The sequence below is a fragment of the Tachypleus tridentatus genome, chromosome 1, assembly GCF_004210375.1.
Source record: "Tachypleus tridentatus isolate NWPU-2018 chromosome 1, ASM421037v1, whole genome shotgun sequence".
Lineage (NCBI taxonomy): Eukaryota > Metazoa > Arthropoda > Merostomata > Xiphosura > Limulidae > Tachypleus > Tachypleus tridentatus.
In genome coordinates, this window is record NC_134825.1 from 178,203,777 (window position 1) to 178,229,782 (window position 26,006).

General features: G+C 31.6%; 1 protein-coding gene across 1 annotated transcript in view; it reads left to right on the forward strand.

Moving 5' to 3' along the window:
• Window positions 1-26,006, forward strand: part of LOC143231200 (zinc finger CCCH-type with G patch domain-containing protein-like) — a 53,006-nt gene that overhangs the window by 12,356 nt on the left and 14,644 nt on the right. Inside the window, exons 4-8 of the mRNA XM_076465831.1 lie at window positions 5,815-6,054; window positions 12,722-12,816; window positions 17,869-17,931; window positions 20,251-20,408; window positions 22,869-23,029. Of these exons, the coding sequence (XP_076321946.1) occupies window positions 5,815-6,054; window positions 12,722-12,816; window positions 17,869-17,931; window positions 20,251-20,408; window positions 22,869-23,029 (717 nt within the window). The remainder of the gene's footprint in view (window positions 1-5,814; window positions 6,055-12,721; window positions 12,817-17,868; window positions 17,932-20,250; window positions 20,409-22,868; window positions 23,030-26,006) is intronic.

Consider the following 26,006-nt stretch of genomic DNA (forward strand, 5'->3'; position numbering starts at 1 on the left):
AATAACTTGGTTAGTGTGACAAGAATAGCAACCTATTTGATGTTAAATTACCTGATGAAAGCATGATTTGACAAGGACACATCTATGTACAATTGGTTCACTTTTTGAGAATTTTGGCCTTGAATTTCATTTAATGTGATTTAAGTTTTATTAATTGGTTATTTCTACTGAAGAACATTAGAGATACAATTTGTTGATCACTGTAATGCTGTAGTTATATATATATTTAGATCACTTGTGAATTTCATAACGTTGAATTTAGTGAAATGCGATTCATATTGTACTGTTTTCTTATTTCTAATATTCTCTTCTGTGAACATAATGTACATTGCATGTAACACAAAATGATATATTGTGTTATGTACGGAGGTACCATTTTCGACATTTTTCTAAGAGTTTATTCCTGACATTGGATGATATCATAGGCAATGGTGATACTGCCCAATTTGATTGATTTTGTACCTGATTTTCATTTTTTGTTCAATTTTAACTTGATATTATTTTACTTTTTATAGTTTTTTACTTGTGACATTTCTACCAGTTGTTTGGCATAACTTGTCTTGTTCCCCTGAATGTTGGCATCACTATTTCCAATGGAGAAGTAATTTTGTAGAGAAATATCATATAATGTAGGCCTTAGACTATACTGTTCTTGTAATATATTTGTGTTTGAAGGTTACTATGGTAATAAATAGATTACCTTATTTAGTTTGTTTAAATTGTCTGTGAGACATTGTTTAATCATTTGTGTAATTCTTTTTGTCTTTGTGGCTGTGGTTTGTTTTCCAAGGATAATGAAAATGGTTAACATCTTTCTGGTTGAGCAATCTCTTTACCACTTAGACATCTTTTCCTAGTTTTTGGTCCTTCTTAAGTAAATGTGCTACTTTTCAGGTTTAATGTTCACAGTTCATTAATTTGCAGAAGAGACTGGAACAGTTCTTGATGCCTCAGATTTACTATAAAGAGAGATTGAATCTCCGAAAGACTGTGTAGATTATCAGATATAAAAGGTTTAATTCTAGTGTGTGTTTAAGTTTTCCATGTCTGAGGCTGAAAGAGTCCTTGGTAAGCTTTGTATCATTTCAGTTTTTCTTATTATTCAGTGAACAAGAGATTAAGACATAACCAAATTTCATGCTATTAGGTTAACCATTTCACTACTTGCTCGATATAATATTAATGAATTTATTTACATGTTTGCATGCATTAAGTATTTCCTCTATAACTTTTGATATGGCATGTGTATCTTCACAAATTGTGGTAGACAATTTTTGTAAAGATTACAAGTGTTTTGTACACAAAAAATCAGGTTTTTTATTGAAAATTTTACTAAAACTTTGTTTGTGAAAATAGTCTTTTTAATATCAGGTTTTTTATTGAAATATTTTTACTAAAACTTTGTTTGTGAAAATAGTCTTTTTAATTACTAGTCCGAGTGCAAAGTGATTTCATGTTTGACTTAAAAACTATTCTTGTTCCAAAAATCTCAAATATTGTTTGCATAATCTCTTTAACCTCCTAAATACATTTCAAACATTTGTATTCAGTAAGACTATACTTTATGTTATTTATTATACTCTAACTGTGTGAGGTCTATCACTTGACCAACCTTATAAACATCATAAAAAATTAGGAAATGTATATAAATTGTGTTTTTTATGCTAGAATGACAATGTATTATAACACGAATATACAAATTTTTAGCTTAAGTAGCTTAAGTCTCATAATGTTATATATATATAAACACATATATTTATTATTTTCTATTATATTGACCTTCCAGTCATGCCTAGCTATCATTAATTAACTTGTATTGACACAGTTCACATGTACTCGTGTCAGTATCCAGTAATATAAAACTGACCTTTAGTCTTCCCCATCTGAGTAGCTTAAGTCTCATAAAGTGATATATATAAATACATATATTTATTATTTTCTATTATATTGACCTTCTAGTCATGCCTAGCTACTATTAAATAACTTGCATTGACACAATTCACATGTCAGTAGCCAGTGATATAAAACTGACTTTTAGTCTTCCCAGTCTTGTCTGTGTTTTAGTGAACTAGTATGTTGTAATATAGTCACATTTCAATTGTTGTACATTATATATATGTATATAGATTATTAACACTTTGAAATAAGTTATTAAATTTATTTTTCTTAAAACATAGAATATTAAATCAAGAAGTAAAGGAAACAGTTGTTTCTTCTTGCTACGACCCCTGTACTCAGTTTCTGTTGTTGGACATAGGTTGCTAAGCCTTTTAAAATCTTGCACATGCAGGATATCAAACAAAATTTGTTATAGGTTTTATATATATGTACAGTAAAGCGTCTAAGCATGGGACCAAGTAAAATTTCCAGCTTAAGCAGATTTTCCAGCTTAGACAGTGAACCTGTATTTCCTTAATTATGTATAATTTTTCAGCAGAACGTTACACTTTCTTGAGTCAGGAAGTAAGATGTTTGTGAATAAAGTTATTATAGTCTTGTTTATGCTATATTTATTAGAATAAGAACAAAAATAGACATTCACAATATACATAAGTACACAAAATCTTAAATTTATTTGAAGAAAGTGTCCAATTTCAACTGTTTCATTTTTTTAATGGGCTTTTTCATGTGGTTAAAAGAGAATTTCAATTCTATGGCCTTTTTGTTAAGTTTATTTTCCCCTTCATTTTTGTATACAATTTGATATCGTTAATATAACTTAACACTTGTGATGAAGTAGGAATTTCTATTTCCTCACTGTTTTTTCCATTTTGTTCATGAAGATGAATCTCTCACACTGTTACCATCTTGTGATACTATTAGATTTTAAATCAGTTTCATCAGTTTCTGTTAAAACATTCTTGTCAACGTTCACAAAACTTTCTGCATTCATGGAATCATTTGTATCAATCTTCTCAATCAGTGTTTGAATTTCACTAGAATCATCATAACAAACAACTTCTCCACAATCTCTGCCATTATCAAGAATAAATCCACAGTTTCAAAAGCACTTTATTATGCATTTGATTGAATAACTTAAAAATGCAATTGCATCTAACACGTCAATTTTCATGGTCATTTCAGATGCTCTCTTACAGTCGTTCATGTTTGCAATAATATGCTGAAGCATTAGTTTTTTGTATTTCAATCTTATACGCTGTATAATTCCATTATCTAGTGGCTGTAGAACTGATATTGTACATGGAGGTAGAAAGATTAAATGAACATTTGAAAGTTGAACTTTTGGGTAACAAGTTGCATTATCTAGAAAAAGTAGAATATTCCTCTTTTCTTGTTCCATTCTTTTGTTTAATTTGTTCAAAAAATTCTTCAAATATAGCACTTGTCATCCATGCTTTATTAATATTTAATAAAAAACATTTTTTCCATCTTACTCAGGTTCTAATCCTACTTGTTGGTAGATGAGGTAGGTGAAAGATAGTTTTCCATCCATGTTGTGCAGGTTCTGCTATATAGAGAGCCTTTTATAAGAGAAATCTTAAGATAATGCTGCAAAAGTTTGATATATCCGGCTTGTATAGGGTTCCAGCTTTTACAGGTGTGTTCAGTCATAGTTGAATGTAAAAGAAAATTGTAACAAACTACACTGATGTCATAGAACTCCACTATAATTTATTAATATTTGTAACTAAGATGTATTTAGATTTTAAATTTTGAGTACAAGATTTGTTAGTTTTTTCTACCACACTTAATTTCACATACTTGAGTGATTAAAACTAATTTGGCTGTAGCTGTACTACTGTAACTCAGACATTTTGTTTTTGTCCCTAAAATTACTTATTAGAGTTACAGTACTCCATATGGGAAAAAGTAATGTCTAATATTTGGCACAAATTAAATATAGAATTTTCCACATGAATTATGTTTAATGTATGATTACTATTTAAACATGGTTAAATGATTTCTCTTTAAGAGAACAAAAAATGTGGCTGCTTGTAGGTACTTGGTGAATCTTCAAATGTCTATAACAGTTTGGAAACCATTGGTTTTAACTGTCTTCAAATTCTGGCTAGTGAACAAACTTCCAAAGAGAGCTCTAAAAGCATTAAACTTACATGTTTTACATTCCTTTACTGATGTGAAACTGTAATAACTTCTGTAGCTATTAAAGTGAAAAACACTTTTTCAAGAATCAACAGATTTACTTATTTTTGTGACACAAGCTACATTATTTTATTTCTAGTTTTTTGTGGTGTAATTATTACTTTGAAATGGGATGGGTTTTAGAAGTTTGTATTTAAGACCTGTGATTGCCTTGCTCCAACTTCTGTGGTTGCAACTTATTCATTATCATGAAAGATATGTGTTTGGTCACAATATGCATAATTATGAATTTAACTTTATAAATGTGTTAGATCACAACACACATAATTATGGATTTAACTTTATAAATGTGTTAGATCACAACACACATAATTATGAATTTAACTTTATAAATGTGTTAGATCACAACACACATAATTATGGATTTAACTTTATAAATGTGTTAGATCACAACACACATAATTATGGATTTGACTTTATAAATGTGTTAGATCACAAAATGCATAATTATGAATTTAACTTTATAAATGTGTTAGATCACAACACACATAATTATGAATTTAACTTTATAAATGTGTTTGGTCACAACACACATAATTATGAATTTAACTTTATAAATGTGTTTGGTCACAATATGCATAATTATGAATTTAACTTTATAAATGTGTTAGATCACAAAATGCATAATTATGAATTTAACTTTATAAATGTGTTAGATCACAACACACATAATTATGGATTTAACTTTATAAATGTGTTAGATCACAACACACATAATTATGAATTTAACTTTATAAATGTGTTAGATCACAACACACATAATTATGGATTTAACTTTATAAATGTGTTAGATCACAACACACATAATTATGGATTTGACTTTATAAATGTGTTAGATCACAAAATGCATAATTATGAATTTAACTTTATAAATGTGTTAGATCACAACACACATAATTATGAATTTAACTTTATAAATGTGTTTGGTCACAACACACATAATTATGAATTTAACTTTATAAATGTGTTTGGTCACAATATGCATAATTATGAATTTAACTTTATAAATGTGTTAGATCACAAAATGCATAATTATGAATTTAACTTTATAAATGTGTTAGATCACAACACACATAATTATGAATTTAACTTTATAAATGTGTTAGATCACAAAATGCATAATTATGGATTTAACTTTATAAATGTGTTAGATCACAACACACATAATTATGGATTTAACTTTATAAATGTGTTAGATCACAACACACATAATTATGGATTTGACTTTATAAATGTGTTAGATCACAAAATGCATAATTATGGATTTAACTTTATAAATGTGTTAGATCACAACACACATAATTATGAATTTAACTTTATAAATGTGTTAGATCACAACACACATAATCATGAATTTAACTTTATAAATGTGTTTGGTCACAACACACATAATTATGAATTTAACTTTATAAATGTGTTTGGTCACAATATGCATAATTATGAATTTAACTTTATAAATGTGTTAGATCACAAAATGCATAATTATGAATTTAACTTTATAAATGTGTTAGATCACAAAATGCATAATTATGAATTTAACTTTATAAATGTGTTAGATCACAAAATGCATAATTATGGATTTAACACTATAGACGTGTTTATTCATAATATGTGCATAGTTAAGAACTTATTTTTAACCTATTTTTCAATTTTTGACCTAAATGATTTTATTCTGAATGTATTTTTCAGGAAGAAATGGCTTCTTTAGATGAAGGGTTTTCATCTTCGGATCTACAGAAACCTAAAAGTGAAACTAGTTCAGGCCAACATAATGATGAAGATATAATGGTTATGTTGTCATCTCTTCCAGGCACCAAATGTAGAGCTCCATTTAGTCGAGAATGGGGTGAACTCTCATATCATAATGCAGTAGTTCTTTCGTACCATGTGGAACAGGAAACCTCTCCAAAATCTCCTGAGGATATAAAGGTTATTTTAACAAACTACATAATTTTTAAGCTCTTGTTAAACTTTATTATTAAATTAGATGAATGTAACATTGTCCTACATGTAACAAAGATAATAATTCTGAGACGTTAAAAAGTCTCAGATGAATGTAACATTGTCCTACATGTAACAAAGATAATAATTCTGAGACGTTACATTATTTTTCTTACATAAATAGCTATTCTTGTTCAGTGCTGACCTTTATAGTAAACAAAAACAAAAAAAATTTAACTCATGCCTTAAGCCTTCCATCTTTCCCTCCATTAGAACTGACTGATTTCAATGCATCTTTCATGCAAATCATCATGTGACAACCCTTCACCGATAAGAGTTTGACTCTTATGATGCATGTGGCTCTATTCAGTTCTACCAAACTATCATTTCTTGTTTGGCAGTACTCATATTCAGACATTTTTTCTTTTGGTGCTGTTTATATAAAGTGTGATTTTCAAGTTTAATTGCTGATGTCTTCATCATTATTTTTTCTTTGAAAAATCTGAATTTTTATTTTCCTCACTCTTGCATATTTTACATCAAATAATTTTGTTTGATTAATGTATTTCTACAATGAATTCTGAGATTCATGTTCTCACCTCAGGTGTTAAACTTCAAGCACTGCTTTCACAGGCTGTAGGTGGGAAAGATCCAAAGTTGGATTTCTCTGTTATTATCCAACATGATATTAATCATTACATGGGTGAACCACTGCTCCTTCCAAACATGCTGAATCTGCTCAGGTCAATGAAAAATTTGATAGTTTTTTTACACTGTAGAATCAGCTATGTCTAATACAGCATCCTTCAACATGATTTCTCAAATATATTATGTTTTATCCAATTCCCCATTTTATTACTTTGTGATGGCTCATTTGTCATCTTATGCTCTGGTCTTATACAGTTGGTTTCACTGTAGTTGGGATTTTCTGGGTCACAGTGAAAACTTGTTCTGGGTAATCTTTCCAATTCTTTCTTTTCAGAATTTCTGTATTTTGATTTGGTGATAAGTCTTTGATCATGCATTTATGACATTGTAATCTTGTGTGCAGTTTGTGCATCAACTCTTGACAGTTTCATCTTTAGTTGGACCAATGGCATGCTCCAAATCTTTTCCTGTCCTGATCCTTATATACTTGTCTTTTTCCCTGTTCAAGAGGTTTCTTATCTTGTTTTATTGAACACTGATGGGTATGTTGCCAACAGTGCCAAAGACTAACCATAGGGTTCTGATCCAGTGGGAGCTTGATTATACTATATTGTTATCCTTTGACAACCTTTCACTACAGTTCCTCAAGTTCTGTGAGTTTTATTACATGGATGTATCATTCAATCCCTTTCCCAATCTCCTTTATCCCTGTTACCTTTTTCCTTCCCCATGACTTGAAATCCTACCAGTAGCCTGCATCTGTTCAAGGCAATACGAGATGGACTGTTTGTTATTCTTACACCAAACTGGAGACTTACAACCTGTATAAGGTTTTTTACACCTCATTATAATTCTCAATCTGCCCCATTTTACCATGGAGTCATTTCTCATCCTTGGTGGTTCTTTCCTCCAGGTTTATTGATGAAAAAGAGGAATGTCATAAATGGTTCTTTGCATATCCTGATATTTCATCATTCCTGACTCTCTTCAGTTTGTTCTCCATGAAGTGGTTTCTCTGTTTTATGCACTGCACTTCAGACTTGCTTCAACCCTATATGTCAAGCATTCAGAGCATTTGTTCATCACTTACATTATCTTAGGTTGTGCTTTCCTTTTTCTTTAGTTAGTAGCAGGTTTGATCATTCCAAACAGAAGCCCAACTGTTATCTTTATCAGCTGTTCCTGGAGGTGGCTATAATGGGCTGTTATAATGGGCAATTTTCTTTTTTCTACATATATCTCAGCTGGGGCCACCCTTTTTCTCTTTCACTTTGTTCAGTATGTTTTCATTTCAGTTAAGCTCATAGAGTTCTATTGCTTCTGAGGATATGATCTTCCAGTATAGCCTTCCAGTATTATATGTGGGCTCTTTTGTGGGTCTTGTAGGACCATTGGAATTTGCAAGGATCCTTTGTCAGCTCTTGTTATCATCACTCCACTCCGTGTCATTGATTAATGTTGGTGGTTAATTATGACTCACATGTCAGCAGATATCTTGCTTCCTTCTCCTCACATTTATCACATTTCACGGATGCATCTCTTTGGGGATGGGGAGCATGGGTTTGTCAACTGTGAGATTCAGGATTTTGGTCTGCAGCTAAGAGGTGTTATTCTATTAACATCTTGCCGTTGGTAGTGCTTTCCTCCCTCTGTATTCATACTTTTGGGCCCACACACTCAATTTTCCTATTATTGTATGTCATGTTTCAGATGCTTTCACATTTGCCATGAACTGGATTCCTTTCCAGACAATATTTATCAGATGGATTGGTCTCTCAATTCTTTTGTTTTCCAGTGGTTTTAACTTCACTGGGGTACTCCTCACATTGAGGCTTTTGCTACATCCCTTAACAACAAATAGCTTTGGTTTTGGCTCCTCATCTTCTTACTCAGACTGTTAATGTTTTCAGCCAGGATTAAACTTACACATTTGTCCATTCTTTCATTCTTCTTCTCCTGGTGATTTTGTTTATTGACACTCCATATTCAGTCATTTTGATAACATTTTCCTGGCTATTTCAGCTACAGTTTCATGGCTTATGCAGCTCCAACTTCCTCTTCCATTACCTTTTCCTTTGTCTCTGTCCCTTCTTTGCCATCCTCAGTCACCTATATTTCATCCGGATCTTTCTGTTCTCTGTCTTCAAACCTGGTTTTCCTCTGGTAATTGGCAAGGTGATCTGGCTTCTCCCAACATTTAGCCTTTTTTCTGGCATGTTTCAATTGCATTTCCTACATGGAAATTTCTCAAAGCAAATGGAATTTTTCTATTGCTGAGACTTAGAGCAACCAAAACCTATTCCAGAAAGTACCTGAGAGACAGGATCATTGGATTAGTTGAGACTAGAAATTGTACACTAGGTATCGAAAGATTATTTTCTGATGAAGAGGAAATTGAGCATATCAAATACCTGGCAAGTATTGGATACAGTTATTCAAAACCAAAGATCATAACTATGGCTACAGACTTCTCCACATTGCAGGAAAGAGAAAAAAGAAAATATTCCTTTATTATCCATTTGGTTTTATAGCTGTTTGAAGAACACAGTAATTTTCAGTTGCTGAAAACTAGGATATTGACCTTTTCAAGACCATGTATTGTATCAGCTGAAATAATCAGAAAATATTATAGAGAATTAAAACAGTTCTGACAATAAAGGGTTTCTGTGGGAAGTCGTAATACTAGGGGACAAAATATCCAGGTTTGTATCACAAGTTGTGAATCAAAGCAATCCGGGTTTGTTTCGTGAGTTGTGAATCAAAACAATCACAGTTGCAAATCATTTTCCTTATGCTTAGCATAACATGTCAATTGTTCCTTTCTCTTTCAAATTATCTTCAAGACACCCACCAACACAGTGAAAGTGTCACAATGTTTTAGTTTGATATACCAAAACCAACGTGATGTTCATCTCTTGGAAAATCCTGTCAAATGGCACATATTGTCTTTTCATATTTGGTCATGTGCATATTGTGTATACACACTTTGTTGTAGTCTGTTCATGATGTTTACATTTAACTGCTTACAAACTCTCAGTATGAGCTCATTCTTGAGGACAGACAACATAGTTTTTATAATCTATCTTTTAATACAGAATATGTGTCTTCTCACAGTTTAGCTGACATTTAGTAAACATTACAAATCATTTGTTCTCAAAACCACTTTTTAATGAAATGTTTACTAGAGATTGGTCTGTGAATGTATTGAGTCTCTTTTATGACCACTCCAAGATGATTTTCATATTAAGATTAAAAATACTTTTCTGTATATCAAAATTCCCAAGTGACATTTGCATAATCTCTAAGACCTTCTAAGTATATTTCAAACATTATTATTTTCTCTATGCGAACTTTAAACAAGGTTAATGATTTTGATTGACTTCATAACCTTCAGTAAAAAATCAAATTAAATATAAATTTTCCTTTCATTCTCTCTAGAAGATCTTCAAGTTGTAACACGAAACTACATTTTTTTTATTCTAAATAGTTTTAAAGTCATAACACTAAATAACTATTTATAGTTAAATTTTATTTTTTTCATTGCCCTTTGAACCATGTCTAACTACTAGTGTTTATTATAGCATTATAATGTAAATTGTAAATCACTTGAGAATGTGCTGCTCATGTTACACTATTACATTATTTTACCCATGACATACCCAAGCTGTTCGTGTGCATGCATTGTGAAAAATTATTATATGTTTTACCTCATGTAACCTTAAATACCCTAAAGAGTTTCTTATTTTTACATTTTAGTTGCTTGTATAATACTAAATAAAGAATGCACATAGAAAACAAGAAATAAAGTAATTACCTGGGTCTTCTTGAGTTTTTATTTGTTGTCAATTGTCAGTGACATTTAATCCTACTGTTTTCATATTAATGGTAACAGCACACTAAATATCAGTGACACTTAACCCTACTGTTTTCATATTAATGGTAACAGCACACTAAATATCAGTGACACTTAACCCTACTGTTTTCATATTAATGGTAACAGCACACTAAATATCAGTGACACTTAACCCTACTGTTTTCATATTAATGGTAATAGCACACTAAATATCAGTGACACTTAACCCTACTGTTTTCATATTAATGGTAATAGCACACTAAATATCAGTGACACTTAACCCTACTGTTTTCATATTAATGGTAATAGCACACTAAATATCAGTGACACTTAACCCTACTGTTTTCATATTAATGGTAATAGCACACTAAATATCAGTGACACTTAACCCTACTGTTTTCATATTAATGGTAATAGCACACTAAATATCAGTGACACTTAACTTTACTGTTTTCATATTAATGGTAATAGCACACTAAATATCAGAGACACTAAACCCTACTGTTTTCATATTAATGGTAATAGCACACTAAATATCGGTGACACTTAACTTTACTGTTTTCATATTAATGGTAATAGCACACTAAATATCGGTGACACTTAACCCTACTGTTTTCAAATTAATGGTAATAGCACACTAAATATCGGTGACATTTAAACCTACTGTTTTCATATTAATGGTAATAGCACACTATATATTGGTGACACTTAATCCTACTGTTTTCATATTAATGGTAATAGCACACTAAATATCGGTGACACTTAACCCTACTGTTTTCATATTAATGGTAATAGCACACTAAATATCAGTGACACTTAACCCTACTGTCTTCATATTAATGGTAATAGCACACTAAATAATTTCTATTTAATTGAGACCCCTTATTCACGTAAAATTGACTCTTTTAGGCATTGCACCAAATTTTGAAATATTATGTCCCAGGTGGTGCTGATTGGTAGAAATAAACTACTTGGCTCCACTATTTAGAATTTTTCTTCAAATCTTTTTAAAATCCATAAAGTATGAAAAAAAGCCAGAGCTGTATGTAAATCCAAAGGTAAGCAGCATCTACAAACATCATAGTTGAAACAGATTCCTTTCATTTTATGTTTATGTTCATATCAAGACATTTTCATATTTCACTTATGAATATATTTTTCAATCGGAAGAAAAAGCTTTTTGGATCGTATTATTGGATTACAGTTATGTAGTCTGGCACATCCAATCTGTTTTTAAGCTCTCCTAAATTTGAGTCACTTTTTTTGCAACCAGAGATCTTAAATAATACACCAAAGAACATAGAATAATAACATGCAAAAAGCAGACAATGTCCGATAACTACAAATTTGTACAATCTCTTCATTGTGGAAATGAAGCTTATACTAAAAGAGAAATTAACTTTTTACTGTATAAAATACTGTGTGAAATAATATGTCATTTGGCTTTCTGTTGGCTAAAAATAATGTAGTATTAAACATAAGAGAGAACTGTTGACAAAGCCTGAAAGAGAGAATGTGACAAGAAGGATTTGATTTTCTATTTGATGGCTCTGTAACCAAACAAAATTGAAGGCTATGAAAATTGTATGTTATCTGAGTAATGGAAATATTATAATAAGAAACTTACATTACGTTTCATATTTCTTGAAGGGGTGATAAATACATTATAGAATAAGGTGTATATAGAGAAGTCTTAGTTCACACACTAGAGGAAATTCATAGTTTTTTTAATATTGCTTTATAAAATTAAGAATTTCAAGTTTGTATATCATTAAAACATCGATTATTAGCTACATATCTATGCTATACTAAATGATGTAACATGAAAAAATAAAAACTAGTTTAATTACATATTGACTGTGATTCAATAAGATCCTTATGATATGCACAGTAAAGGATTTCTGTTGTGAGTGAGGTAATTATTGCTGAAAAGTCTCTAAACCAAAGTTAAAATCTAATTCACTAGCAACAGAAGTCCTGCTAAAAATGCTATATTTTCATTTTTTTTGTTATTAATTTCTCCTATTAGTGTGAATTGTGTCACAGTTAATGGGAGTTTATCATAGCAGTTTAAAATCAAGACATAATTCTTCAGTAAGCAGATGGGTGTTGTTTATAATCCCTTGTTTTATTTATTGTACATGTTTTATACAGGTCAGTGTAATGTTTTGTAACCCAATCTGCAATGCCATGAAGCCCTGTTCATTTTATCTTGAAGGAAAGTGTAAGTTTTCCGATGAAAATTGCAGGTATGTTTTCATTATTACACCCTATTACTTCATTATATTAAAGCTATTGAGAAGAGGATTTATTCTAATGACTTCATTTCTGAGATGATAACTTGCCTTGACACACAGAAATATTATCTTTCTTTCACACTCATGCCTCTGATATTTGCTTGCCACTAGCCTTGATATAACTCCCACTTATATTCTTTATTTAGATTTCATATCAGAAGAAACAAGCCATTGTTAATGATCATTATGTTCTACTGTGTTGAAATGATAATATAAAACACACTCATATTGTCTACATTGACGTATATATCTTACCTAAAGTACAGAGAAAAAATTAAAATCAGCTGATATCTCTGTGTTTGGGTGGTATGGGTGCCTCTCATATTCTTGTGTCTGAGGCCTGGCTGAAAAATTGTTTAAACTTGTGTCTCCTTCTGATTCTGCCAGATGTAAATACACCTGGTGTCTGGCAGGTGATTCAAGCTCATGGAAGGTTGTAACTTTTTGCTTTAGAGAGAAAGTATTTTTACTAACTGTGGAGAAAAGCCGATGTCAGTGATGTTTCATCCTCTGTCACTTTCCATGATTGGTACATGATCATGTAATCACAGCTCTCCATGAATAGGAGGACAATACTGCCTACATGCTCAGTAACTCCTATCATTGGTGATAGTTTCATTCATTTTCTTGGCATCACATTTAACAGATGTGTTCAGATTTCTTATCAAAGTTCAGTATGTTGGGATTAGTGATTGTTCAGATTTCTTATCAAAGTACAGTATGTTAAGATTAATGATTGTTCAGGTTTTTTATCTAAGTTCAGTGGTTTGAGATTAGTGATTGTTCATGTTTCTTATCTAAATTCAGTATGTTCAGATTAGTGATTGTTCAGATATCTAAGTTCCGTATGTTCAGATTAGTGATTGTTCAGGTTTCTTGTCTAAGTTCAGTATGTTAAGATTAGTGATTGTTCAGATTTCTTATCAAAGTTCAGTATGTTGAGATTAGTGATTGTTCAGATTTCTTATCAAGTACAGTATGTTAAGATTAGTGATTGTTTAGATTTCTTATAAAAGTTCAGTATGTTCAGATTAGTGATTATTCAGGTTTCTTATCTAAGTTCAGTATGTTCAGATTAGTGATTGTTCATGTTTCTTATCTAAATTCAGTATGTTCAGATTAGTGATTGTTCATGTTTCTTATCTTAGTTCAGTATGTTCAGATTAGTGATTATTCAGATATCTTATCTAAGTTCTGTATGTTCAGATTAGTAATTGTTCAGGTTTCTTGTATAAGTTCAGTATGTTGAGATTAGGGATTGTTCATGTTTCTTATCTAAATTCAGTATGTTCAGATTAGTGATTGTTCATGTTTCTTATCTAAGTTACATATGTTGGGATTAGTGATTGTTCAGGTTTCTTGTCTGATTTCAGTATATTGAGATTAGTGATTATTCAGATTTCTTATCTAAGTTCAGTATGTTCAGATTAGTGATTATTCAGATTTCTTATCTAAGTTCAGTATGTTCAGATTAGTGATTATTCAGATATCTTATCTAAGTTCCGTATGTTCAGATTAGTGATTGTTCAGGTTTCTTATCTAAGTTCCATATGTTCAGATTAGTGATTGTTCAGGTTTCTTATCTAAATTCAGTATGTTGAGATTAGTGATTGATCAGATTTCTTATCTAAGTTCAGTATGTTGAGGTTAGTGATTGTTCAGGTTTCTTATCTAAGTTCAGTGTGTTAAGATTAGTGATTGTTCGTTTTTATTTGTTTTTCATATCATTTTAGCTTTTGTTTTAAAAGCTTTAATTACTATCACAAATTCTCAACCAGTCGTAAATTTAACTTTGTGCTGTTCGAGTTGTGATTGATAATAATATGCGTAAAGGATTTTAATCACTGTGGCTTGCACCACTCTTCTTTTTGCACTATTCATACTTATTTGGTTTTTCCGTTGTTGAAACTTGTTAGGTAGGGATACTTTCTGTACTCTGCCTACTCCTTATCTGTGTGATCTTTGTCGGGTTCCTTTTTTTGACCCAGATGACTTTGGTTATGTTCCTGATTCACTGGAAACTCATCAAAATGATCCAACATCAGTTCTCTGTATCATTGATGCTTTTCACCTCCCAATACCAGTGCCTCAGCTCTATCAGTTTATGCTTTAACTTCTTGTTCCACATTTTCATACTGTTATATTTTACCTGTACCCATGTTTACCTGAAGTGGGTACTCCAAATACCCACTGTTGGGTCTGTTATATGTCTTGTCAGTGAATACCTGTCAGCTTGGGACCTGTGGGTACTCATCTGTGTCAGTTTGCCAACTTTTTGTCATAGTTTTCTACCAACAGATGGGTTCTTTAAGTTTTCACCTGTGGTCTTTCTTTACTCCCATCTTTCTATTCCATGATTCTGAATAAAGAATTTCTTGTCTCTAGTAGTCCTTTTCATCTGGGTTGTGAATTACCAATGTCAGTGTTTTGGACACCTTCATCCACATTTTGATTACTCCATTTTCTAGATTTATCTGCAATTTTTCCTTCAGTATCACATGCTCAAGTTTCATGCTCTTCCATTTGGTATTGTTTGGCCTCTTATGTATTCAATTATGTCATGAAGACTTTGTTTACCACCTTTGCAACCTGGATCTGAGATTCTACTTTTATATGGATGACTGTCTGGTGTTAGCCAAACCTTTCACACCTTTCTTCTTCCACATGAAGCTTTTTTTCATTGGGTGGCTTGTCCAAATATCCAAGTCCTTTTTTACAATATTTGATATATTGGGCATTTTCTTCTACTTTATCTTGGCTGAATTTAACCTTTTCTTCTTTTGCTGCCAGAAATGGAGTGTCCGAGTGTCCAGTCACCACAAGTCATGCTTCTTCTTCTCACTCTTTGTGAGAGGTTCTTTCAGTTTTGGAGGACTCTGGTTTCTCTGAAACCTTTCATTCAAATATACAACCATGGTTTGTTCAATGGAGTCGATGTGAATACACACTATAACATTTGATTGAGCCCCAACCACACTACACACTTGTGTGCAAGCAGTTGGTTGGTAACTATCACTGTCTGCCAATCCTAACAATACTTCAGACTCTTTTACTTCTCCCATGGGTGTGCCTCTGTAGAGCACCTGCCATCAGGTATCACACTCCATGGGCTTTATCATAGGGATCCTTTTGCATGGAGCTTATCTAGGTTTAAGATTTTATGATCACTTCTGTGTGTAATCTTAACATTTCTGTGTCCAGAGGTGTGTTACTGTCTCAGGTGTTAACATTTGTTTATTCTGAAAATGTATTTTTGATTAATACTAATACCCTCCTGCCCTCTGTACTTCCAGTGTACATTTGTGTCTTGCTTTGTCTAAGAATTAACTTATCTTTTTATTGCAAATACTTTAGGAGAATTACTATTCATGAGGACTATAATGGCATGATGGCGTTATCATGTGCTAGCACAACTCATGTTAAACACATGAATCAGATCAAGGCTAGTGGCTTGGAAACCTCACAGGTGCACATGCAAGGAATATGTTATTTCTGTGTACAGAGGCATCTATCAGAAATACATTTTCAGAATAGAAAAATGTTAACTTCTGTAGGTTTTAATTTTAAAATAACTATGAAAGGATGCACTCAAATATTCATTTTTTTAGTTTTTGATGATTATTAGAGAGTATTATTATTATTAGTTATTTCTTGATGTTTAACCTTAAAAACATTATTAGAACATTTATTCTCTGCATTGATGAACTAAAATATGTGGCTCAGTTTTATGCAGAACACATGTTTTACTTATAAACAACATAATATCAATGCTGCTGTATGTGCAGTTTAATGTATACATTGGTTTGGAGGAGAAGCAGCCACACAGTCTCTTCTATACAATATAAAGTTATGTACCAGTCATAGAGTATTTGTTTATTTATGCAGAACACATGTTTTACTTATAAACAACATAATATCAATGCTGCTGTGTTGTGCAGTTTAATGTATACATTAGTTTGGAGGAGAAGCAGCCACACAGTCTTTTCTATACAATATAAAGTTATGTACCAGTCATAGAGTATTTGTTTATTTATGCAGAACACATGTTTTACTTATAAACAACATAATATCAATGCTGCTGTGTTGTGCAGTTTAATGTATACATTAGTTTGGAGGAGAAGCAGCCACACAGTCTCTTCTATACAATATAAAGTTATGTACCAGTCATAGAGTATTTGTTTCTTCTGTGCAGGTTATGTAATTCTCATAGATGTTTCTTTAAACTATCTCAGCTCAACCAAGAGTCTAACAGTCTTTGTAGAGTGTCAGTTTGGACTTCCTTTATATTGTTTTGATATTCATTTGAACTTCAGTTTTTGTACCAGTCTTTTATATTTAATTTGATTTAATTACACACATTATTGTGTATAGCCTTTTTTAATGAAAAATTTTCTATTATCACTTCATTTTTTACTTAACCCTGTACTTGTGAATGCCTCTGTTACACATACATTTCAGGTGAAAAGAAATAGATTCCAATATTTTGCTTTCTTCAGTGAGAAACTCTATCACTTGTTTTCTGAAGTGATAAATTACTAGTGTTCATATATTCATTTTACAAAATAAAAAACTGTATCCATAGTATGTATTACTACATAGTCATATTGGAATCTAGTGTTACTACATAGTTGTATTGGAATCTAGTGTTACTACATAGTTGTATTCGAATCTAGTGTTACTACATATTTGTATTGGAATCTAGTGTTACTACATAGTGGTATTGGAATCTAGTGTTACTACATAGTGGTATTGGAATCTAGTGTTACTACATAGTCATATTGGAATCTAGTGTTACTACATAGTCGTATTGGAATCTAGTGTTACTACATAGTCGTATTGGAATCTAGTGTTACTACATAGTCGTATTGGAATCTAGTGTTACTACATGGTCATATTCGGAAGTGATAAACTGTATTGCTATTTATAAACTTGTTTGTTGTACTTTAAAACTAAATTTTATAATGTCTATTATTTATATCTGAGTTCTTGTTCTGAATAATTAAGGTTCTCACATGGAGAGCACATAAACCTGCCTCAACTGCAAGAGTTTCTGGACCCTGACTACAGGTATGTTGTCATATTTGTGAATTTGATGACAATTTCACAGGAAGGTTAAATTTAAAAAAAATACTTCTTAGAAATTAACTTTTGACTGGTTTTGTTTATATTAATTTTCTGGATAAACAACTTTCTCATAATTGTACAAAAAACTATATGCTAGTAATCAAATAATTTTTCAATAAACGTAACTTTAATGGCAAAGCATAAAATGAATTCAATAATATGAAGCATTTATTAAATGTTTTGAAATCATCAAAATTCCATCATCTGTAATCTAGATACACAGAACAAACAAACAATATTTGTAATTACAACAGAAATATGATATACATAAGTTAACAGTTTGAATATATCAATTATAACACAAAAAAATAAAAAATGTGGCTCAAAAATTGAAACAGTTAAAATAGGGCTAAATGAAGTGAAAGTTGTGTATTATTTATGTATAAATAATGTTTGTTTTATAAGAAGTTCAGTATCATGCTTGACTGTTGAAATAACTTTAAAGTTCAAGAGAGATCAAATGGTTCTTCTTTCTGTATTGTACTGATGGATAGAGGAGATGAAAGGATTTGTAACTTGTTTTCCAGTTCTATAAATATGCTACTACTTTAAGGTGACATCACAGTGATTGTTCAGGATCGTACTGTATTCCAGTTTGAAACTGGCTACTGCTGTTTGACTGAGGTGTTACAGTGATTGTTCAAGATCGTATTGTATTCCAGTTTGAAACTGGTTACTGCTGTTTGACTGAGGTGTTACAGTGATTGTTCAAGAACGTACTGTATTCCAGTTTGAAACTGGTTACTGCTGTTTGACTGAGGTGTTACAGTGATTGTTCAGGATTGTACTGTATTCCAGTTTGAAACTGGTTACTGCTGTTTGACTGAGGTGTTACAGTGATTGTTCAAGATCGTACTGTATTCCAGTTAGAAACTGGTTACTGCTGTTTGACTGAGGTGTTACAGTGATTGTTCAGGATTGTACTGTATTCCAGTTTGAAACTGGCTACTGCTGTTTGACTGAGGTGTTACAGTGATTGTTCAAGAACGTACTGTATTCCAGTTTGAAACTGGCTACTGCTGTTTGACTGACGTGTTACAGTGATTGTTCAAGATCGTACTGTATTCCAGTTTGAAACTGGTTACTGCTGTTTGACTGAGGTGTTACAGTGATTGTTCAAGATCGTACTGTATTCCAGTTTGAAACTGGTTACTGCTGTTTGACTGAGGTGTTACAGTGATTGTTCAGGATTGTACTGTATTCCAGTTTGAAACTGGTTACTGCTGTTTGACTGAGGTGTTACAGTGATTGTTCAAGATCGTACTGTATTCCAGTTAGAAACTGGTTACTGCTGTTTGACTGAGGTGTTACAGTGATTGTTCAGGATTGTACTGTATTCCAGTTTGAAACTGGCTACTGCTGTTTGACTGAGGTGTTACAGTGATTGTTCAAGAACGTACTGTATTCCAGTTTGAAACTGGCTACTGCTGTTTGACTGACGTGTTACAGTGATTGTTCAAGATCGTACTGTATTCCAGTTTGAAACTGGTTACTGCTGTTTGACTGAGGTGTTACAGTGATTGTTCAGGATTGTGCTGTATTCCAGTTTAAAACTGGTTACTGCTGTTTGACTGAGGTGTTACAGTGATTGTTCAAGATCGTCCTGTATTCCAGTTTGAAACTGGTTACTGCTGTTTGACTGAGGTGTTACAGTGATTGTTCAAGATCGTACTGTATTCCAGTTTGAAACTGGTTACTGCTGTTTGACTGAGGTGTTACAGTGATTGTTCAAGATCGTACTGTATTCCAGTTTGGAACTGGTTACTGCTGTTTGACTGAGGTGTTACAGTGATTGTTCAAGATCGTACTGTATTCCAGTTTGGAACTGGTTACTGCTGTTTGACTGAGGTGTTACAGTGATTGTTCAGGATTGTACTGTATTCCAGTTTGGAACTGGTTACTGCTGTTTGACTGAGGTGTTACAGTGATTGTTCAAGATCGTACTGTATTCCAGTTTGAAACTGGTTACTGCTGTTCAACTGCAATCTTACACTGATTGCTCCTTGGTCTTCCATTTGTGTGATTCTACATATTTTGTCTCATGCTCCCTAATTTTTCTGTGATTGAAAACTTGCAAAGATGTAAAGTACTTTATCAATTACAGTTTTGAATTTTGTAACAGAAAATGTTATTTGGTATTATTTTGTATACAGGTTTGTTTATATAAAATACATTACACATATTTCATCACAGTTTTTGAAATTTGTAGCTAAACAGATGTTTGTTTTAGATCATTTTAAAAATAAGACATTTTATTTTAAGCTTGTTACAAAGAGATGCCCCATGTTTGGCACGGTATTCCGATGGTCTATGGTATAGAGCGAGGGTTGAGGATGTTTTGGATGACCACAAATATATGGTGAAGTACATTTATTATGATGAAACAGAAGTTGTAGATATGGAAGAGCTGATTCCAGAAGGTAAAATGTTTCATTTAATAATAACATTAATAATAAGCAGCAGTTATACTTTATTTTCAGAGTAATTGAAACATTACCATTTATAGTTTATGTTTTCTAGTTTCCAAACCTCAGTTTGATAATTAGACCTAAATGTTGTGTGCCTTCTAGTCTTCAATCTCTAGGTTTGTAATTAGGCTTATTGAATATTAACTTCTTATCAAAACAAGCTAGTTACGTAGATCAGAACCAAAAACATATACTTGGTAATGGCTATTGCTAGTTAGATATAAATATTCAAAGTATTACTTATGTATTATAGTAATGCTTGATTTTGTCTATCTTGAAAATGCATACACACCTTCCTGTTTAAATGTGCATGTACATGGACTTAATTTCAATTGATGTAAACAAAAGGCAGATGTAAATATACTTTAGTAGGCATTCTGTATGACAACATACCAAAAGCTTATCAAAGTTTTTAAAAAGGACCAGTGTTGGGTTGTAGAATAACATTATAAGTTTGGTTATTAATAGTATTTTAAGTATGGTAAAATGTAGCCCTACCTAAACCAAAGCTAAAAATGTACATAATATCCAGTGTTAATTTATCTCATTTAGGTGACCAGACTTCCAAACTGAAAAATTGGGGCAAGCCCTTTCCCCTAAATTAAAATGATTATTACAAATTTGAAATAATTTTTATTTAATATACTTAGTTTATTGAAATGTTCCACAATAGTTCCAAGTACATTAATATTGGCACTGTTTTTGAAATAATTTCAACAACGTTTTTGATGCTGGACAGTAAAAAATGAACATAAATGATTAAATTATAAATTTAATGTGGTTTTTATAAATTCACTTTATCCAATTTATATTAAAGTAGGCTAATTCATATCTGGAGTTATTTAAGAATCCACAACATTTTCAATGTACTACATTAGGTTTTAGCATTACACTGAAACTTTTTAGACATAATTTTATGAAGAAAAATAATAAGTAAAAGTTTTGGTTTTTATTAAATATTCATAAGATTTGGTAGCTGAGTGTGTAAAGTTTACTTGGATGATTCCACATCTGATTTGTGCAGATCTGAGTTTTTCATAGGCACAGACGACAGAGTAGAGAGTGTTTATTGGCAGAAGAGTACTTGATGCAACAAAAATAAACCCATTTCATCAATACCAACCTTTTTCAATAATTTCTATAAATTTATCAGAAAATTTTTCAGCAGCATCTTTGTCTGCACTTGAACTTTTTTGTACAATACAAACATTATGAATCCTCAAACATTTTTTAAAAGGAAAGAACCAATCACGGCTTGCCAAAAAATATTTCATTAGTTGCCCCTTCTCCATCATGTTTTTAAGGGCGTTGAAAAGACTCTTGGCTTTCATTTGAATTTCCATTTGACTTAAAGGAGTTTGCTTCTGATTGCAATCTTCTATCCATACTGATAGTCAATATTCACTATCTGAGAGCTCCTTTCTTTATGATTGATATTCCATATTCACTATCTGAGAGCTCCTTTCTTTATGATTGATATTCCATATTCACTATCTGAGAGCTCCTTTCTTTATGATTGATATTCCATATTCACTATCTGAGAGCTCCTTTCTTTATGATTGATATTCCATATTCACTATCTGAGAGCTCCTTTCTTTATGATTGTTTTTGAGGCAAAAGAGTTGGTAGCCATTCAATACTCTTTGTATCAATTCTTTTCTTTTACAGTTCTTCTTACAGATGATTCATTTATTCCTTTATCTCATACAAATTTGCTAATGAAGCGCCATCTTCATGGCATTTGATGATTTCAAGTTTCTGTTCTAATCTCAGCCATATACATTTCTTTGGCTCAGTATCATCACATTTTCTTTTTTTCACTCATAATAAAGGGATCTCTGTAAAAGATCGCTAAAAGGATACACCTGTGTTTAAAAAGAAAAAGCTGAACTCAGCCTGCTACTGGAAGTAAGTGATGCTCAGATTTATAGCGTAGAGTATATAAATGTGCATGTGCATTGTATAGGCTTACAGAAAGATCTAAAATAAGCAATGAACCAAATTTGTGGAGAGCATTCAAGAAAATTTTAGAAAAATCTCAGCCATAATAAAAAGGACCCAAGGACTTATATAAATATAGGTGCATAATAGTGAATCATTCAGTACTAATTGAACCATCAGTCGCAAATTATAAACCACACTGTAGTGAATTCTGTACTGATTGAAGCTGTACTGTGTGAGGTATTGCTGTACTAATTTATATACACAACACAAGAATGATAGTGACAGATAGAAAGTTCTTGAAGGTTTTGCATTTTAATTTAACAGTGATCTTTAAGTATCTGTTGTGAAGCAACAGTTGTCTGATTTTAGAGTTCTCTCAAAATTCTTTATTTCTTATTTGTAAAACTGTAAGTCAGTTGGCTTAAGTGTTATTTTAATAGCTGTTATTCATTATCTGATATTCCATAGCTCAAGGAGAAGACAGGGAACATGATGAGTTACAGCCCTCTAATAGCATCCACTCATCTAATTCATTGTCATCTGATGAGGAAGAAGTAGTACCAAAAGTCATGTGGATAACATCAGAAACAAACAGAACTGGATTAGGACTATGGGAGAAACATACCAGGGTAAGTATCTGGGGGGAAGGGGTTAATAGAAATGGATTAGAAATGTGGGAGACACACAAGAGTAGGTATCTGGGGTATTGTTTTATTATGGCATTTGTCCTCATTGTATCATGTTTCATTATCTATGTATAACTGCACTATTCAAATAAATGTCTGATGTTGAGTAACCATTAATTGCAATACCTCTGACATTTATCCTCAATGTATCACATTTCATTATCTATGTATAACTATACTATTCAAACTCATGTGACTAATGTTGAGTAACCATTAATCACAGTACCTGTAATATGACATTTATCCTCACTGTATCACATCTGTTTCATTACCTATGTATAACTATACTATTCAAACTCATGCGACTAATGTTGAGTAACCATTAATTATATTACCTGTAATATGACATTTATCCTCACTGTATCACATCTGTTTCATTATCTATGTATAGCTATACTATTCAAACTCATGCGACTAATGTTGAGTAACCATTAATTACAGTACCTGTAATATGACATTTGTCCTCATTGTGTCACGTTTCATTATCTATGTATAACTATACTATTCAAATACATGTGTCTAATGTTGAGTAACCATTAATTACAGTACCTGTAACATGACATTTATCCTCACTGTATCACATTTGTTTCATTACCTATGTATAACTATACTATTCAAACTCATGCGACTAATGTTGAGCAACCATTAATTACAGTACCTGTAATATGACATTTATCCTCACTGTATCACATCTGTTTCATTACCTATGTATAACTATGTTATTTAAATACATGTGTCTAATGTTGAGTAACCATTAATTACAGTACCTGTAACATGACATTTATCCTCACTGTATCACATCTGTTTCATTATCTATGTATAACTATACTATTCAAACTCATGCGACTAATGTTGAGTAACCATTAATTATATTACCTGTAATATGACATTTATCCTCACTGTATCACATCTGTTTCCTTATCTACGTATAACTATACAATTCAAACTCATGCGACTTATGTTGAGTAACCATTAATTATTGTACCTCTAATATAACATTTATACTCATTGTGTCATGTTTCATTATCCATATACAACTATACCGTACAAATACACATGTCTAATGCTCATTAACCATTAATTACAAAACCTCTACTATGACATTTATCCTCACTGTATCACATCTATTACATTTTCCTGGTCATTAACACTTTTGAAATCTAGCAATGTTTTTTCCTTTCTCACGTGCTCTTTTATAATTTTCAGTGAAATTGATATGATGGCTTATCACATATCCAGCTATATGTAGTCATGCTTTTTCTTTATGTTTTGAGAAGTTGATTTATAGACTAATGACAACCCATGTGTCACATCTATTGTACTTATCCAGCTATATGTGGTCTGCTTTATAGTGTCATTTTGAGAAGTTGATTTATAGACTAATGACAACTCATGCGTCACATCTATTGTACTTATCCAGCTATATGTAGTCTGCTTTATAGTGTCATTTTGAGAAGTTGATTTATAGACTAATGACAACCCATGTGTCACATCTATTGTACTTATCCAGCTATATGTGGTCTGCTTTCTAGTGTCATTTTGAGAAGTTGATTTATAGATAAATGACAACCCATGTGTCACATCTATTGTACTTATCCAGCTATATGTGGTCTGCTTTATAGTGTCATTTTGAGAAGTTGATTTATAGACTAATGACAACCCATGCATCACATCTATTGTACTTATCCAGCTATATGTGATCTGCTTTCTAGTGTTATTTTAAAAGTTGATTTATAGACTAATGGCAACCTATGTGTCATATCTGTTACACTTATCCAGTTATATATGGTTTGCCTTATTGTGTTATTTTAAAAGTTGATTTATAGACTAATGGCAACGTATGTGTCATATCTGTTACACTTATCCAGTTATATATGGTTTGCCTTCTTGTGTTATTTTAAAAGTTGATTTATAGACTAATGGCAACCCAGGTGTCACATCTATTGTACTTATACAGCTTTATGTGGTCATTCATTCTCTTGTATTAATGTGAAGATGACTGTACCATAATGCTTTGATAATATCTTTTGGGGTTTTTGTATTCTGATCTTCATTCTTGATATATGCATATTGGAAAAAGTGTTTTTTTATAAATATGTACAAGTGCACATTTTATCAAGTTATTTTGGTTATTAATAGACACATCATTTATGAATATGTATAAGTGTACATTTTTATCAAGTTATTTTGGTTATTAATAGACACATCATTTATGAATATGTACAAGTGCACATTTTTATCAAGTTGTTTTGGTTATTAATAGACACATCATTTATGAATATGAAGAACATTTTAAATTAAACTTAGATGTTCATTGATGAGTCATTATAGTTGTTTTTACTAGATTAATAAACCTTGGGAAGACAGTATGCAATGCAGACCTAACTTTAGTGTTCAACATAGAGTAAGTAATAAACCTGTGAAGGTAAATAACAAAGATCTAGAGAAATCAGTAAACAAAACAACTCAAACTGCAGTGTTGAGGTTACACCAAAGGTTGCCATTTCTCTAGTACTTATTGCTTTTACCTAGATAAATATTATTGACCAAAATGCATACAGGTACTTGTAGAAAAAACAAATACATTCAAGACATTTTCCATAAAGCTGTAAATAAACAATATAGTTCATTCACTTCTTCAAACAAAATGGGCTAAGTATGGTTAAAAGTTTATATAGATGTAACACGATAGTAACCGAGTAGTAACATAAGCTGTGTTGGTTTTTAATGTAATTTTTTTGCCAATTACAGGGAGCAGTGAGTTTCTGATGATATGTTAATTTGCTATTAGTTCTATAAATATCTAGAACAAAGGTAGATTATAAATATTGTAAGATCCATGAAGGATCATGTTAGGTGGAGTGAAGCAAAATGATTGTGCTGCTTTGTACAAGTATGTGTATTGATTATATTTACTGTT